This window comes from Plecotus auritus (assembly GCF_963455305.1).
Source record: "Plecotus auritus genome assembly, chromosome: 6".
Classification (NCBI taxonomy): domain Eukaryota; kingdom Metazoa; phylum Chordata; class Mammalia; order Chiroptera; family Vespertilionidae; genus Plecotus; species Plecotus auritus.
This window is the reverse complement of record NC_137773.1, coordinates 87,896,236-87,915,044: the sequence shown is the minus strand read 5'-3', so window position 1 is coordinate 87,915,044 and position 18,809 is coordinate 87,896,236. Positions and strand designations below refer to the sequence as shown.

Here is an 18,809-nt window from a genome sequence, read left to right as displayed (position 1 = left end):
TTTTCTGATTTTATTTATTAGAGTGCTCTCTCTTTTTTTATGAGTCTGGTTAAAGGTTTATCTTTTTTTTTCTTTTCAAAAAATCATCTCTTGGTTTTATTGATCTTTTGTGTCATTTTTTAATACTCTATTTTGTTTATTTTCACACTGATCTTTATTTCCTTCTAATCACTTTGGACTTCGTTGTTCTTTTTCTAGTTTCTTTATGTGTAAGGTTACATTGTTTTTTGAGATTTTTCTTATTTATTGAGATAGACCTACATTACTATGAATTTTTCTTTTAGGGTTGCTTTTCCTGTGTCCCATAGATTTGGGGTTGTTGTGTTTTCATTTTCATTTGTCTCAAGACATCTTTTATTTTTTCCTTTATCTTATTGTTAACTACTCATTGTTTAGTAGCATGTTATTTGGGCTCTGAGTGTTTCTCAGATTTTTTTCTTGTTATTGATTTCTAGTTTCAAACGATTGTGGTTAAAGAAGATGCTTAATATGATTTTAATCATCTTAAATTTGTTGATATTTGTTTTGTGTTCTATAATGTGGCACACCCTGGAAAATTTCTATGTGCTCTTGAAAAGAATGTATATTCTGCTGCTCTGCAGTAAAATGTTCTGAAAATATCCCCTAAATCCATCTGGTCTAATGTGTTATTTAAAGCCACTGTTTCCTTATTAATTTTTTGTCTAGAAGATCTATTTATTGATGTCAAATTGGGTGTTAAAGTTCTCTACCATGACTATTACTGTCAATCTCTCTTTTTATGTCCATCAATATTTGCTCTATTTTCACATAGAGAGGATCCTATGTTGGGCTCATAAATGTTTACAAGGGTTTTAGTTCCTTGTTGCATTGATCCCTTTAATATTATGATGTCCTTTTTTGTCTCTTGTTATAGGCTTTGTTTTAATGTCTATTTTGTCTGATATAAATATTTCTTTCCCAGCATTTTTCCATCTCCATTTGCATAAAAGACTTTATCCATACTTTCACTTTCATGCTGTTTGTGTCTTTTGATCTGAGTATTGGCCATGACCATAGCAGACAAGCTTCTGTGTGGGGGCTGTCCCCTTGGAGCGGGATTGGCACCAGAGTCTTTTGGGAACACCCTTGGGGTGTGCTTTTGGTGAAGCTAATGGGGGGGAGGGTGCTCTATTGTGGTCTGAAGGTAGCCACCAGGTGGTTGGTTCTGGGGACTCTTGGGAGGGGGTCTAGTGCAGGCTAAGTTCTGCTGCTTCCTTTTACTGGCCTGGGCCATCTAGTAGGAGCTACAAATGGTCTGTGGTTGGTAGCTGCCTGTGCTATGCTTGGAGGTGCATGGGAGAAGCCACACTGCAAAGCAAGGCTGGCTGCCACCAGGACCAGGCCGGCACCTGCTCAGTAAGAGGCTCAGGGCACACCAAGGCCAGCTCCTCCTTGCCTGGGGCCTGTGGATCCTTGAGAGCTCTTGTGAGACTGCAGCACAGGCAAAGGCCTGCTGCCCATCTCCTAAGGAGCCTCCAGCAATGCTCAGGCTGAGACCAGCGCCTGCTGCTGACAGAGCCTTTGATAGTGTGTGAATTGGGAGGGGTGGGGTCTTAGGGTCACCGGGGTGAGGTGAGTGATGTTCACCAGGTTAATGCAGATTCAGATTTGGTCCCCACTTGCACCTATGGGGTGAGGGGTCAAAACAGGAAAGATAGCACCAGCCTGCCAGAGGGCTCTATACATGGACAATGGCAGCTGTCCCTCCAGCCCTCACCCTGAGGCCACACAACTCAGATTTTCCTTGTATGCATCTGGCACCCCTGAGATGCTGTCCCTCTGCTGGAGCCCAAGGCAAGTGCCTATGAGCCAGTGAGTCTGTGCATGGGCCATTTAAGTGAATACCTGGGTTTCCAGCAACCTCCATCTCACCCAGATGGATGGAATTTATGCTGATTTTCACAGCCAGATGTTTTGGGGCTCCTCTTCCCAGCACTAGTGCTCTGGTCTTGGGGGCATGGTGGAGCTGGGACCCCTTCCTCCACAGGTAGTACCTCTACAGCTGAGATATCCCTTCTGATTTTCAACTGCCAAACATGGGTGCAGTGCCAGCAGGTGTTGTCTCTGCCCCTGCTACAAGTCTTAACAGTGGCTTCTTCTTTATATCCTTAGTTGTATGTTCAGCTTGTCTTCAGATGATTCTCCAAGTTGATTGTTCTGTAATTTAATTTGTAATTTTTATGTGGTGGGGTGAGGGGGTAAGCACAACATTTTCCGAGTCTGTCATCTTAATTGGAACTCTAGATCAACATTTTAAAAGTTTTACATATACATTATAATGATTTGATATTTCTTATAGTCACCATGCTTTTTGTGCCTTTTGACCACTTTCAGCCATTTCACTCACTCCTGACTCCTGGCAGCTCTTAATTTGTTCCCTGTATCTATGTGTTAATTTTTTTTATAGATTCCACATATAAGTAAGATCATACAGTATTTGTCTTTATCAAACTTCTTTCAAATTAGCATAATGCCCTCAAAGTCCATACATGTTGTTGTGAATGGCAGGATTTTTAATGGCTGAATAATATTCCATTTTATATATATACTAGTAGCCTTGCGCACGAATCCGTGCACCAATAGCTCACCAGTAGCTCAGTGCTGCCCTCCAGTAGCTCTCCTCCCGCTGCCCCGCCCTCCTGTAGCTCCCTCCACCCCCCTAGACCCCCCCTCATAGCTTGCTGCCCTGCTCCCTCCTGTAGCTCTCTGCCACCTGCTTGTAGCTGCCCCACCCTCCTGCTGATCTGTGATCCGGTCATTATGCGGTCGGTCATTATGCTTCATGGCGTAACAATCATTTGCATATTACATCTTTATTATATAGTATATATATCACATCTTCTTTATATATTCATCCATAGATGGACACTTAGGTTGTTTATATGTTTATATTCCATACCTTGGTTATTGTAAATAATGCTGCAATAAACATGGGAGTACAGATATATTTTTCTTTTTTTTTTTTTTTTTTTTTTTTTTTTTTTTTATTTATTTATTTTTCAAATTTTTATTAAGGTATTATATGTGTACATATCTTATCATTGCCCCCGACCCCAGATATATTTTTCAAGTTACTGTTTCCATTTTCTTTGGATAATAACCCAGAAGTGAAATGGCTGGGTCATACAGTAGTTGTATTTTTTTATTTTTGAGGAACCTATAAACTGTTTTCCATAGTGGCTGTACCAATTTATATTAACATCAACAGTGCACAAGGGTTCCTTTTTCTCCACATCCTCACCAACACTAATTATTTCTTGTCTCCTTGACAGTAGCTGTTCTAGCAGGTGCAAGTCAATACGTCATTGTCATTTTTTATTAAAAATTTTTAATATTGACATTATTGCAGGTGTCCCAGTTCTCCCCCCACCTCTTTGCCCACTTTCACCCATCCCTCCCTCCCCCTCTCTTGGCCTTCACCACACTATTGTCCATATTCATGGGGTATGCATATATGTTCTTTAGCTAATTTCTTCACCTTCTTTATCCAGTCACCCTCACCCCTCCCCTTAATTTATATTTCTTTGAAGATTAGTGATGTTTTTATTGGCCAACTATGTCTTGTTTGGAAAAATGTCTATTCAGATTCTCTGCCTGTTTTTTAACTGGATTTTTCATTATTTTGCTATTGAGTTGTATGTGTTCTTTATGTATATTATGTATTAACCCCTTATCATATATATATGATTTGCAAATATTTCCGCCCATTTGGTAGGAAGGTTTTTTAATTTTGTTGATGGTTTCCTTTGCTGTGCAGAACCTTTTGGTTGAATATGGGCTCATTTGCTTATTTTGGTGTGTGTGGGTTTTTTGTTGTTGTTGTTGTTTTGTTGTTGTTTATTGCCTTTATTTGAATCAACTTTTTGTATAAGTTTTGGGAGAAGCTCTTCCATGGTTTCAATGTGTCTGTTTTAGGGGAGAGGGTGAATGAGATGCACTAAAAAGAGGAGGATCAGTGGGAAGAACTATAGCTTCTGCTACTATATGTGGTCTCAAAGCCACAAATGACACTCAGTGTCTCTCTCCTCTATCCATTCTCAATTCCCCTCACCCTTGAGTAATATCTCTGGATGGCTTACCTGGTGGAGTGATCCGAACTCTCCTCCCAGAGGGTTCTGAGGTCCAGGGAAGTCAGATGACTTGCCTAAGATCATATACCCAGTAAGATTAAAAAAAAAAATGGGCGTTTAATCCCCAGCACCCTGGCTCATGCCTTTTTTAAAGTGAATAATTCCATAATTCAACTAGTATTAAACATTGTGCAATTTAACTAAGAATAACAGTGAATAGAAACAAAATTAAAGTTCTCCTTTTCATCTTTGAAAGTACAAGTATTTTAAAATATAACAATAATCAAATTTGTCAAACTCATCTGTGGTGGGAGAACACTTATTAACCCAGTTGCAGCCTAGAAAGAATAATCAGGAAAGAATGTGTTGTCTGTAAATATATAGTGGACATAGATGGGAAATTCCTCAAAATGTAAATTGTGGTTATCCTTTTTGTTTCCTACCATATCTCTCATTATTTGCATTTTTCAAGTTTTCTAACATCATTATATATTGCATTTTTTACCATCAAGAACTTAAAAGTGTTGTTTTAAATATTTATAAATAGTAAGAAAATAAATCTAATAAAAGAATGAGTCAAAATATTAAAAATAAAAATATAAATCAATTAATTTTAAAAACAAGAAATATTTGTATTAAGTATGATTTTATTGATTATACATAGTTACAAAGTCAATATAGTTATTATGGCAGTTATGATATTAAGTGATATTAAACACACATGTCCACATAAGACTCTCTACTCTTTTATCATTTCCACTTCTCTCACTCATATATTTCTGCATGATTCTTTTTTTTATCATTGAACCTTCTTTAGTCCTTGAAAATGTTACATTGTGCCCACTGGCTTGTCCATACTCAGACACACCCTGCTTCATCTTCTCCACAAAAGCTTCCTCATTTACTAAGACACGGAGAGGGAAGAGCTCAGGGACATGTTGGTGCCTTAGGCTGAAATCTAGGATAGATAAATGATAGATAGATAGATAGATAGATAGATAGATAGATAGATAGATAGATAGATAGATAGAGATAGATAGAGAGATAGATAGATAGATAGATAGATAGATAGATAGATAGAGAGAGAGAGAGAGATAGATAGATAGATAGATAGATAGATAGGCTGTTCAATAACATGACTTAATCTAGATCCAGCTAGATTCTGGACAGAACAGAGATTGCTCCCCATAAATCTTCTCAGAGACTGTCTGACCCTTCCCCTATGCCTCAGGAGTGCCATTTCCTGGAATAGGCTGTTGCCCGTCCCCAGGCAAGCATGTAAGGTTTTTTCTCCTTATCTGGGGCAGGTCATGCCTCAGTCCATCCATCTTGCCCCGTCCTATATAACTCAGCATCTGCCACATAGCATGGACAATATCCATGTTGCCTAGCTGCTGTACAAGGCAAGCCTTATATGCAAACTCCCTTCATGAACTCTCAATGTTTCAACAGAGTTGTCACCCTCTTTCTCTGGTCTCTCAGCCCTGGGAAATTTTACATGATTAGATAGATAGATAGATAGATAGATAGATAGATAGATAGATAGATGATAGATAGATGATAGATAGATAGATAGATAGATAGATAGATAGATAGATAGATGATAGATCGATGGATGATAGATGATAGAGAGATGATAGATAGATAGATAGATAGATAGATAGATAGATAGATAGATAGATGGATGGATGATAGATGATAGAGAGACGATAGATAGATAGATGATAGATAGATAGATAGACAGACATATAGATATACTCTTAAATATTAATTTTTCCTTTAAACAAAGTAACTTGGTGGTAATGTGATGTGTCTTTGTCACTGAATACATCACCATCACTGGATGATAGGTAAAGCCTTGAGACTTTTGAACTATTAACGTTGGACATGGGAGAGGGACCAAGATGTTGAGATGTTGAGGTAGGAGTAGACCCCTAAGAAAACCTAGCAATATTCTGGGTAAACAAAGTAGCAATTGGCTGTGCTGAAAATACTCCTCTCATATCATATCACAGATACACTGAGTGGCCAGATTATTATGATCTCTGAATGCATAATAATCTGGCCACTCAGTGTATATCCTATATAATAAAAGGCTAATATGCAAATTGTCCCCTCGACCAGGAGTTCGACCAGCAGGCAGGCCGGCCAACCGCCCATGTCCCCTCCCTCTGGCCATGCTAGCCGGACCCCACCCATGCACGAATTCATGCACCGGGCCTCTAATATATATATACATATATATGTGTCCTACATAATAAAGAGGTAATATGCAAATTGACCATCACTCCAAAACATAAGATGGCCACCCCCATGTGGACACAAGATGGCCACCACAAGATGGCCAGCAGGGGAGGGCAGTTGTGGGCAATCAGGCCGGCAGGGGAGGGCAGTTAGGGGTGACCGGGCTGGCAGAGGAGGGCAGTTGGGAGGGACAAGGCCTGCAGGGAAGGGCAGGTAGGGGCAACCAGGCCAGCAGGGGAGGGCAGTTAGTGGTGACCAGGCCTGCAGGGGAGGCTGGCAAGGGAGGGAAGTTAGGGGTGACCAGGCCAGCAGGGGAGGGCAGTTAGTGATGACCAGGCCTACAGGGGAGGACAGTTAGGGGCAACTAGGCCTGCAGGGGAGGGCAGTTGGGGGTGACCAGGCCTGCAGGGGAGGACACTTAAGGGCGACCAGGCCAGCAGGGGAGGGCACCTAGAGGCAATCGGGCCAGCAGGGGAACAGTTTGGCATCAATAAGGCTGGCAGGGGAGTGGTTAGGGGGTGATCAGGCTGGCAGGCAGAAGTGGTTAGGGGAAATCAGGCAGGCAGGCGCGTGGTTGGGAGCCAGCAGTCCTGGATTGTGAGAGGGATGTCCAACTGCCCATTTAGGCCCGATCCTTGAGGGCAGTCGGATAGCCCTCAAGAGGTCCCAGATTGGAGAAGGTACAGGGTGGGCTGAGGGGCACCCTCCCCCCGTGCATGAATTTCATGCACCAGGCCTCTAGTATATATATACATACACACACACACACACACACACACACATACACACACACACACACACACACACACTGAGTGGCCAGATTATTATGCATTCAGAGATCATAATAATCTGGCCACTAAGTGTATATCACACTGAAAGATTATGAATTGTGGCACTAATGGAATTCCTGGTATTCTATATTTAAAAAATAATTTATATATGGACTTGAGTAACTATCCAGCAAAGTCCTACATGTACTTGCCAGCTTTCTAGACTATTTTGATCTTATGATACCCTTATTCCACAATAGCCATATCAAAGGCAGAGTGAATATAAAGAATAATTTACCAGCTCTTAAATATACCAGCCTAGAAGGGACACATCAATTCCACTCATATTTTATTGGACAGATAAAAACATATTGCCACCTTTACCTTCAAGGAGAAAGGAAGTGCAATTCTGTTGGGTATCCAATAGGAGAGAATAATTAGAAATATTGCCAATCAGAAGTAAAATTTACCATACAGATGTGCACAACATCAAAATCCATGTTAAAAACTGTGAAGACTAGATTAGACTATGGGCTCAGGGTTAGAGTTCTGGGTTTGAATCCTGCTTTTGCCACTTGGTCCCTCTGTAACTTTGGGAAAGTTTTCTTTCGTTTTCAGCTTTCTTAGAGTCTCGTTTTTATCACCTCTAAAATGGGAACAGTAATTTTTCCTCTTCAGAAGATTACATAAGATAACAGAGAAAAATTAGCACATGCTTATCATATAATAAGCACTAATACATCAACTATATTTTGATATGTATTTTAATTATACTTTATCCAGTAAAAAAAAACAACACTGTTGGTGATACACACAAATAACACAATTCACAATCAAACACATAGAAATAAATTAAAGTGAACAATCACTTTAAGCTCTCTAGGCCAACATTTAAGATAACAAAGATACAGTATAGTAAATGCCTTAAGTCCAAGTTTAGAACTCACTAGTGTGAAGGTAAGGAATAAGACCAAAGACATTATTTTTGGACAACCAATAGGACAAAAAAGTCATCAAAGAAATTACTCAGAGATTAGTTGTTTAAATTTGTGTGAAAAAACTATAAGAGAGCAAATTCATAGATCCTTAAGAATTGGGATAAAAGAATAAGATCGTTTGAGATATTCAAGAGTAAGAACTTCAGAATAAAAATTTTTGCCACTGGTACTCACAAAACTTCTCAGTCCCAGGACCAATGGATTTATCACAGACAAGAGACTGCTCTGCTAAGAAGCCTTCCCAGGGCGCCCTTCACATCCTTGTTTCTCAAGCTGTAGATGAAGGGGTTCAGCATAGGGGTGACCACGGTGTACATCACTGAGGCCACTGAGACTTTCTGGGAAGAGTGAATCATCGAAGAAGTAAAGTAGACCCCAATGCCTGTTGCATAAAATAAAGAAACGACTGAGAGATGAGACCCACAGGTGGCAAATGCTTTTTGCCTTCCCTGCAATGAGGATATCTTCCTTATGGATGAAGTAATTCTTGAGTAGGAGAATAGGATCCCCAAAAGAGGGAACACACCAAGCACACCAGTCATAAAATATAACATTATGCTATTTAGGGAGGTATCAGAGCAGGCCAACTTGAGGATCTGTGTCACCTCACAGAAGAAATGTGGAATTTCAAGATCTCTACAGAAATTCAGATGCATCATCAGAGAGATATGGAGGAGGGATGTCATGACACCAATGAACCAAGTAATAAAAACTAGCAAGCCACAGAGACGAGGGTTCATGATGACCATGTAGTGCAGGGGCTGACAGATGGCCACATACCGGTCGTAGGCCATCATGGTCAGGAGTAGGGTGTCCAGGATAGGAAAAAACATGGAAAAATACGCCTGAGTGAGGCAGTTCATGTAGGAAATGGCTTTGTTCTCTGTCTGGATGTTCACCAGCATATTGGGGACTATGGTGGTGCTGAAACAGATGTCAACCAAGGACAGGTTGGAAAGGAAGAAGTACATGGGGGTGTGGAGGTGGGGGTCAAAGCTGATGATTAGGATGATGAGCAAGTTCCCAAGCACAGTAACCACGTACATGGAGAAGAACAGTCCAAAGATGAGGGGCTGCAGTTCTGGATCCTCAGAGAGTCCAAGGAGGGTGAAGACTAAAATTCCTGTTTTGTTTCCTGCTTTCATGTGGTTGATATGTCTATGAAGGAAGAGACCGGAACAACAGGAATAAGTACAAACTGGCACCTTCCACATATCAGAAATGTTGACTATGCCTTTCACACAAGTTATTTATAAAGACTGTCATTTTATCTAAGAGTCGGGTCTCTATTCACTTATAAATGGAATCCTAAAAAATGGAGTCTCTTGTCCCACCCACTCATCTTAAGTATCCATTTTATAACAATGAAACCAAAAGGGAATCCTACAAAATAGAATTCCTGATCACCTATCTTAAGTATCCATTTTATAACAACCCCCTCAGAGGTCATGAAGCTTCAAAATGGGACAAATCAACATCATGTACCTCCTGGTAGGAGGCACTAGAAAGGACTCAATTCGACTACTGTGGGACTTTTTCCAAAGATACAGGACTTCAAGAGCATACAGGACTACAGATTAAAGAGCATCAGACAAAGCCAAATTGAGGGTCATTCAAATTCAAAGCAAGTCTAGGAACTGTTCTGGATTAAAGGTGCCTAAAGAGATGTCAACCAAATATAATGTGTGATCTTGGATTTTCTTTTGCTATAGATGATATTATTAGGATAATTGTCCAAATAGGACTGATGTCTGTAACTTTAATAACAGTATTATATCAATGTTAATTTCCTGATTTTGATCATTGTACTGAGGTTGTGTGAGGAAAATGTCCTTGTTTTTAGGGAATACCGACGATTTAGAGGTGCAACTTATTCTCAAATGGTTTGGAAAACACACATGCACACAAAAGGAAGACAGAGAACATGGGGTAAAGATAAAAGTTAAGGTGGTAAAAATGTTAACATTTGGGAGATCCAGCAAAGGATATATGTAGGAACTATTCTTTCAACTTTTTTTCAAACCTGAAATAATGTAAAAATTAAAAGTTAAAAACACTTTCACACAATGCCCAATAGTACTGAGTAGAAAAAAAGAAAGAAAATCCACCCATGAAATGTCAGAAAGAGTCATACTTCAAAAATCACTGTAGCTGAGGTGGCCACTCAGGTTTAGAGCCCACACTCACCCTCACCTAGAATCTCAGCCAGAGGAATTCAGTCTCAAGTGGTCCTGGATGGCACATACCCAGGCCCCAGGCAGAAGCAAACACAAATATGCACTGAAAGCTCCTTTCATCTGAAGATTTTTGCCTCAGTGTGTATGACTTTTCTTTCTTTTAACACCCTTTCCAGATTTGCTAGTACATGTGGGTTCTTTCCAACTTCCCAGTCTTAAGCACAACACTAGCTTTTCACTCTTGCAGTTCTAACACTTTTGCCTTCTTAGGAATCCTAAACATCCCCAGCCATGCTTATGTAAGTACTGCCCTCCCAGCTGGGTGTTCCTCCATGCCTTTGTCTTCCTGTGATAATTCTTATCCTTATCTCTTATATGGAATATCACTTCCTCAAAGAAGCCTTCCTGAACCCTCCCTGCCCAGCAAGTGCAGTCCCCCTAGTTCATGCTTTTATAGCCTCCTAGAGTCTTCTTCATTGTCTAAGTCATTGTTGTGTTTTTGCATTTACTTATGAAATTATTTTATTAACATCTGTCCCTGCCCAGATGGCATGCCTCAGTGGTTGAGCATCGACCTATGAACTAGGAGGTCACGGTTCGATTCCCAGTCTGGGCAAATGTCCATGGTGAGGTGTGCAGGAGGCAGCCAATCAATGATTCTCTCTCATCATTGATGTTTCTCTCTCTTCTCTCTCTCTCTTCCTCTCTGAAATCAATAAAAATATATTTTTTAAAAATCTGCCCCTCTCACAACTGAAACATAAGCTATACATTTCAGCTCACATGTTATAAAATTTACTGATCCTGGTATTCCAGTGGTTTGTTCTCAAAGAGCAGGAAAAGTTGAATGAAGGTTGAAACCAAGAGCAATATATAATATAAACAAGAAATCTACAAGTTAGTCTCACATTGACTATAGATGCAGCAAACTGAAAAAGGAGTAAGATGAAGCTATCTGCTTAATAAAGATATCATATTCCCTTATGAATTAAGGTTCTTTTGAAAGGTATAAAAATATTTAATATTAGAAAGTCAGATAACAAAGTATTTGCATGAACAGACCGATGCAGACATAATGATAGTTTCAACATAAATGTATGTAATAAAATTTAACAGTCATTGATGGGAAGGGAACAGTAAAATTTTAAGTATTAATCCAAGATCCATCATTAAACCCTAAAACACAAAACAAACTCATAAGAAGCAGAAAGGAGAAATTATGCCTGTTGTTATAATTATTTCATATAGTACCTAATAATTCAAAAGAAATACCATAAGACAAGAAAAGTAAATCAGATATAATAGTTGAAAACCAAAAACAAAATTGGTCACAATCAGCTGCTGATATGATTACCTACTTGGGAACACTAAAGTCAACTTAAACACAATTAGAACTAATCAGTATCATCAGCTTTCTTTGTTTCTGCAAAGAATCATTAGGAAAGAGGGAAAATAGGCCCATTCACAATTGCAATGACAACACAGATAATACCTGCCACATCGTCAGCATTCAGCACATATTTTTTAATCGAAGAGTGTGTATAAGCCCTGGCCAGTGTGGCCCAGTTGGTTGGGCATCATCCCATGCACCAAGAGGTTGCTGGTCCGATTCCCAGCCTAGGGCATATGCCCAGGTTGGGAGCTCCATCCCTGATGAGGAGCATGCCGGAGGCAGCAGATTGATGTTACAGCTCTCATAATGATGTTTCTCTCTCTCCTTCTCCCTTTCTAAAAAATCAATACATATTACTACTTTTTTAAATAGTGTATATAACCTCGTAAAAACCAAATGATGACGGGGCTGGAGAGGAGAAGCAGACACTTTGCTGGAGCAGAGGTTCTCCAATTATAGAAGGCATCGGAATCACCTGGAGCAGTGGTCGGCAAACTCCTTGGTCAACAGAGCCAAATACCAACAGTACAACGACTGAAATTTCTTTTAAGAGCCAAATTTTTTAAACTTAAACTTCTTCTAACGCCGCTTCTTCAAAATAGACTCGCCCAGGCCGTGGTATTTTGTGGAAGAGCCACACTCAAGGGGCCAAAGAGCCGCATGTGGCTTGCGAGCCGCAGTTTGCCAACCACTGACCTGGAGGATATGTTAAAACAGATTGTTGGGTCTTATCCCTGGAATTTCTGTCAGCAGGTCTTGGGTGGGCCTGAGACTCTGCATTTCCAGCAAACTCCCCAGGGTGTGCTGATGCCAGTGCTTCAGGCACCACACTTGGAGAATTACTGTACTACAAGAAAAGAGAAAGCTCTGAGCAGGGGGGTGGAAACTTTTTATACTGGAGAAAGTGCCAATTCCTACTGACACTGAGCAAGTTACTGGTTCCTGAATGAGTTTCCATCAGAGCTGGAGGTAACAGAGACAACAGAATCTAAAAAGACATACATAACCAGGAAAATAAATTCCAAAGATTAAAATAAAATTTCCATGGGACATCATCAACCATGCTCTCTCTTTCCCTCACCACTTTTTATCTAATTTATTGATTTGAGAGAGAGACATCCATTTGTTGTTCCATTTATTTACGCATTCGTTGGTTGCTTCTTGTTTGTGCCCTGACCAAAGATCAAGCTTGCAACCCTGGTGTATCAGGATGATGCTCTAAGTAAATGAGCTACCCGGCCAGGGACCCCTCACCACTTTTTTAATACGTCTATTCATACGCCGAACTCACTAGGCCAGGGGACTCACTCCACTGGCATTGCTAAAAGGAAGATTTATACAAACGCTTTCTTCTCTGACTGTTGGATGCTGAAGACAGACTCACCCAGGGAATGGTAGGGACATAGAACTTGTCACAAAGTCATGTCTGTGAGAGGCACAGGTGTGGTCTTCCCCTGGTCAGGCCTCATTGAACTATGGGTGAGGATGCTAGGGAAGTATTTATGGCTTCTCAAGCCCCAGGAGAATGATTTTTCATCATTACTCATTAAAAAAAATTGTTCCTCTGATGTTCTACTCTTGAAGTCACTCAGCTCCCTTGGGGTGCAGAGCAAATGGCAGAACTGAAAGCCTGTGCTTATTCTGTCTCCAGGAAGGCAGCTTTGGAGCCAGACGGACCCATACCACCACCCCCTCCCACCCCAAACACACACACACACACACACAACTCTTCCCTCACTTTCATCACTGTTGATCTGGCTTTGAGGAAGAGATTCCCCCTCAGGAATGTGTCTGTGCTGCAAAGATCCATCTCCCTGTGGCCACAGTACTTAGAGTCTCAAAGTAACACAGAAGAAAATGGAGATGCATCTCTCAGTGAATCCCTTGTGTATGTAGTGCTGAACATGCTGTGGAGATAGAGAAAGCTGTGTTTTAAGAGAGGGAGAGTCAACCCTATAAAACGATGATCTGAAGGCAAGTAAAATACAGGCTGAACGGTAAGTCTTGGGTTTAGTGATATGGGAAACAATAGAGCAGAGATTTTCAACTTTTCCCATCTCATGGCACACATAAACTAATTACTAAAATTCTGAGGCACACCAGAATTTTTGCTGATCTGACCAAAAAAATAGATATAATTGTGATTCATTCACACCAGATGTTGTGTTGGCTGTTGTCATTTTTTATTTGACAATCTAAGGGAAAAGAGGCTAGTGCCCTAAGTAGTCAGGTATTGCATGTTTTAAAAATTCTTGCAGCACACCAGTTGAAAATTGTTGCAATAGAGCAATTTTGGTAGAGTGATGGGGAAGAGTCTACTTTTGCTCGGCCTGGGAGTGACTTAACAATGAGGAAATTGACCTTGTGAGTGTAGAACACTATCAAGAACTTTGGTTCTTGAAAAACACCTATAATCTCAATGGCATAGTCCAATAGCCATTGGAAATATAAATACAAGTCTTTAAATATTATATAAGTAATTTCATCATTCCATCTAGAAAAGTCTTAGAGTGCAACAACTCCACCATGGCAAGATTCAAAATTATGTATGTTATGAATTCATATTTTGTGGCTATAAACTGAACACACTTTTTTTTTGAGAAATCATTTATTTTAATGGCAAAATTTTTGCATATCAGTAAAATCTGTTATACTTAAAATTGTGTATATAGTACATTTCTGTCAAAAACCCTTATACATCTTTCAGTTGTCAAAACAAAGTAAAAATATGGTTGCATAAAATCACAAAAATATAAATTGCTGAAAAGATAAAAAAAGATTAAAAATAATTTGCATTGACTCCTTTATATCTTCAATTAGTAAGAATTTGCAAACTACAATAAATTCATGAAAATTCTGATGCAATCTTTACATACTCAATGAAAAATTGCTGAACACACTTCTTAATAAATTTGTAAATTTGTTGAGATAAAGTTTATCAAAATATTAATTGGACAGGGTCTCTTATACTGCAACACCCAGTAAAAGAAAAGTATTTGCAATTTTTCAAATTTTGAATCAGTTGTTCTCTGATATGCTAAGAAAGGTCTTTATTCTATGGACAATTGTTCAGTGTCTAAGTTAAATTTTTCATGTTTAAAAAATCCTGTTTACTCTTTTCCTGTTAATTTCCTAACAAAATTTTAATAACTGAAATAAATAATTTGCTTTATCATCTATCAAAAAAATGCTTTTCTTTATTTTATATGCAAGATTCCAAGCCATTTTATAGCTGACCGAAGTTACAAGCTCAGATCAGTGAAAAAAAAAAAGGTTTTAAACTTTTGTTGGCTGTAGACCCGTGTTCATAGCAGCATTATTCACAACATCCAAAAGTGAAAGCAACCCAAGTATCTTGACAGATGAACAGGTAAACAAAACATGGTATATACATACAAAACAATTTTATGCCGTCTTAAAAAGGAAGGAAATTCTGACACAACATCATGCTAAGAGAAATAAGGCACTCACAAAAGGACAGATATTGTATGATTCCTCTTATGTGAAGTTCCTAGGGTAGTCAGTTCATAAAGACAGAAAGAATGGTGGTGGCCAAGGCTGGGGCGAGAGGAAATAGGGAGTTAGTGTTTAATGGGGATAGAGTTTCAGTTGGAAAAGATGAGTTCTGAAGATGGAAGGTAGTAATGGTGTTACAACAATGTGAATGCACTTAATGCCACAAACTGTACACTCAAAATTTGCTTAAATGGTAATTCTTACATTATATTTTTACATATATTATCTATACATATAAAAGCCTAAGCAACCAGTCGACCGGTCACTATGATGCACATTGACCACAGGGGGCAGAGCTCAATGCAGGAACTGCCCCCTGGTGGTCAGTGCACTCCCACAGCGGGCACGGCACTCAGCCAGAAGCTGGGCTCCCAGCTGGTGAGCGCAGCTGCGGCAGCGGAAGCCTCTCCCACCTCTGCAGCAGCGCTACTGAGCAGTGGGGCTGCGGTGGCAGGCGCAATGGGGCTGGGATGAGCAGGATCGGTGCAGTGCCCAGCCCAGGCTCGGGCTCCTCCCAGGCCTCCTGCAATTTGCACACTACTACATCCCTCGGGGCATGTCAGACTGCCGGTTTCGGCCTGATCCCTGCAGGTGGGCCACAACCGGCAATCCAACATCCCCCAAAGGGTCCTGGATTGTGAGAGGGTGCAGGCCAGGCTGAGGTACCCATGCACCGGGCCTCTAGTGTATATATATATATATATATATATATATATATATATATATATATATTATATATATATATATATATATAATATATATATATATATAATATATATATATTATATATATATATATATATATATATATATATATATATATATTTACCACAATGAAAAAAAAAAAAAAAAAAGCATGTTAAAAAAAGAACTTCTGCCTTGGCCGGGTGGCTCAGTTGGAGGATTTTCCCATACACCAAAAAGGTTGTAGGGTCGATTCCCAGTCAAGGCACATACCCAGGTTGTTGGTTGGCTCTGGGTAGGGGTACATATGGGAGGCGACCAATCGATGCTTCTCATTAACATTGGTGCTTCTCTTTCTCTCTCTCTCTCTCTTCCAACCTCTCTCTCTCTCAAATCAATAAAAACATATCCACAGGTGAGGATTAAAAAAAAGATTCTGCTGCCCTAACTGGTTTGGCTCAGTGGATAGAGCATTGGCCTGCAGACTGAAGGGTCCCAGGTTCGATTCCAGTCAAGGGCATGTACCTTGGTTGCAGGGACATCCCCAGTAGGGGGTGTACAGGAGGCAGCTGATCGATGTTTCTCTCTCATCAATGTTTCTAACTCTCTATCTCTCTCCCTTCCTCTCTGTAAAAAATCAATAATATATATATATATATTTTTTTTTTTAATTCTGCTGGATATTAGTCACCTGATTTCAGGTGACAAAATTAATCAAAAATTTTAAATTTCATTAAATGTATTAGGGTAACATCTATAATTTAAAAAAAAGCATAATATGCTAATTAGACCGGACAGCCAAATGACCTTCCGGACATCCTTCTGAACAGCCTTCCGGACAAAGCCATGGCAGCAGGGCCGAGGCAAAGGCGGTTAGGGGCGGTCAGGCAGGCAGGCAAGCAGTTAGGGGCGATCAGGCAGGCATGCAGAGTGGTTAGGGGTGATCAGGCAGGCAGGCAAGTGGTTAGGGGCAATGAGGCAGGCAGGCAGAGTGGTTAGGGGTGATCAGGCAGGCAGGCAAGTGGTTAGGGGCAATGAGGCACGCAGGCAGGTCCCAGATTACAAGAGGAATGTTCGACTGCCACTTTAGGCCTGATCCCACAGGGGTCCCTGATTGCAAGAGGGTGCAGACCTGGCTGAGGGACCCCCCTTCCCATGCACAAAATTTGTGCAGTGGGCCTCTAGTTGGTTAATAAAATTATATAGGTTTCAAGTGTACAATTCTATAATACACATCTACATATTGCATTGTGTGTTCATCACCCTAAGTCAAATCTTCCATCACCATATATTTAATCTCCTTTCCTACCTCGCCCCCACCCTTTCTTTCTGGGGACCTCCATACTGTTATCTGTGTCTATGAGCACTTTTTTTCTTGATGGCTCATTTGCTGCTTTCTGTTTTATATCTTACATATAAATGAAATCATATGGTTCTTGATTTTTTCTGTCTGACTTGTTTTGCTTACTATGATATTCTCAAGATCCATCCATATTGTCACAAATGTCAGTATTTCATCTTTTCTTATTACTGAGTAGTATGCTATTGTACATATGTACCACATCTTCTTTATCCAATCATCTATCAATGGACACTTTGGTTGTTTCCATGTCTTGGCTACTGTGAATAATGCTGTAATGAACATAGGGGTGCATATATCTTTGCGAATAAATGTTTTTAAAATTTTGGTGCAGATATCCAGAAGAGAGGTTGCTGGGCCATATGGTAACTAGATCCTTTTTTGAGGAAGCTTCGTACTGCTTTCTGTAGTCACTGTACCAGTTTACATTCCCACCACCAGTGTATACGGGTTCCTCTTTCTCCACAACCTCTCCAGCAGTTGTTATTACCTGTGTTGTTGGTAATAGCCATTCTAACAGGTGTGAAGAAGCATTTAATGTAGTTTTGATTTACAATTTTCTCAGAGTGAAGTTGAGCATCTTTTCATATATCTGTTGGTCATTTGTGTGCTTCTCCATTTTGGGAGCAGTGTCTCTTCAGACCCTCTAGTCATTTTTTAATTGGATTGTTTGTTTTATTGGTTGTTTAGGTGCACGAGTTCTTTACCTATTTGGATATTAATCCTCTATCAGCTTTTGCTGTATTCCAAATGTTTTGATATGTTGTGTTGTCATGCCCATATATCTCTTATATATCTTTTGAAATCTTTTATTTCTTGACCCTATCATTCTTTAGTAGCATATTGTTTAATCTCTTCATATTTGTGGTGTTTCCTGCTTTCCTTTTGCATTGATTTCCAATTTCCAAGCATTGTGGTGGGAGAATATGATTGTTGATTTAAATGTTAAGTTTGTTGAGGCTTGTTTTGTGTCACAACATATGGTCCATTCTTGGGAACATTCCATGTGCACTAGAAAAGAATGTATAATCTGGTGTCCTAGAATGAGAGGCCCCTATGTCCGGTTGATCTAATGTGTTATTTAAGGCCGGTATTTCCTTATTGATTTTCTGTTTGGATGATTGCTCTATAGTTGTCAATGGGGTATTTAGATGCCCTACTATAATTGTGGGTTGTTGGTTTTTTATCAGTTTCTCCCATTAGTTCTGTTAGTAGTTGCTTTATATATTTTGGTGCTCCCTGATTGGGTGCATATATATTAGTGTTATGTCTTCTTGATGTATTGGCCCCTTTATCATAATAAAATGTCCACCTGTCTTGTTACCTTTTTCTTTTAAATCTTGAAATCTATTTTGTCAGATTTAAGTCTGGCTACACCCACTTTTCTCTGGATGCCATTTGCTTGGAGAATCATTATTCCCCCTTTCATTTTGGGTCTATATTTGTCATTGCAGCTGGGATGTGTCTCCTAAAGGCAGCACATGTGTGTGTGTGTGTGTGTGTGTGTGTGTGTGTGTGTGTGTGTGTATTTAAGTTCAATGTGCTAATCTGTGCCATTTTTCTATTGGTGAATTCAG

General features: G+C 39.8%; 2 protein-coding genes across 5 annotated transcripts in view; both read right to left on the bottom strand.

Annotated features, from left to right (window-relative positions):
- ZNF317 (zinc finger protein 317) overlaps nt 1-18,809 on the bottom strand; it is a 75,924-nt gene that overhangs the window by 13,824 nt on the left and 43,291 nt on the right. The window contains exon 8 of one of the 4 annotated variants that reach the window (XM_080674795.1): nt 4,101-4,165. The exons of the other annotated variants lie outside the window; for them this stretch is intronic. Coding sequence (XP_080530921.1) covers nt 4,101-4,165 — 65 coding nt within the window. The remainder of the gene's footprint in view (nt 1-4,100; nt 4,166-18,809) is intronic. 4 annotated transcript variants of the gene reach the window in all.
- LOC308251427 (olfactory receptor 7D2) lies at nt 8,310-9,261 on the bottom strand (the record flags this gene model as incomplete). The annotated part of the gene is made up of 1 exon (XM_080674815.1): nt 8,310-9,261. The coding sequence occupies exon 1, from the start codon at nt 9,246-9,248 to the stop codon at nt 8,310-8,312; it is 939 nt and encodes a 312-aa protein (XP_080530941.1). The 5' UTR covers nt 9,249-9,261.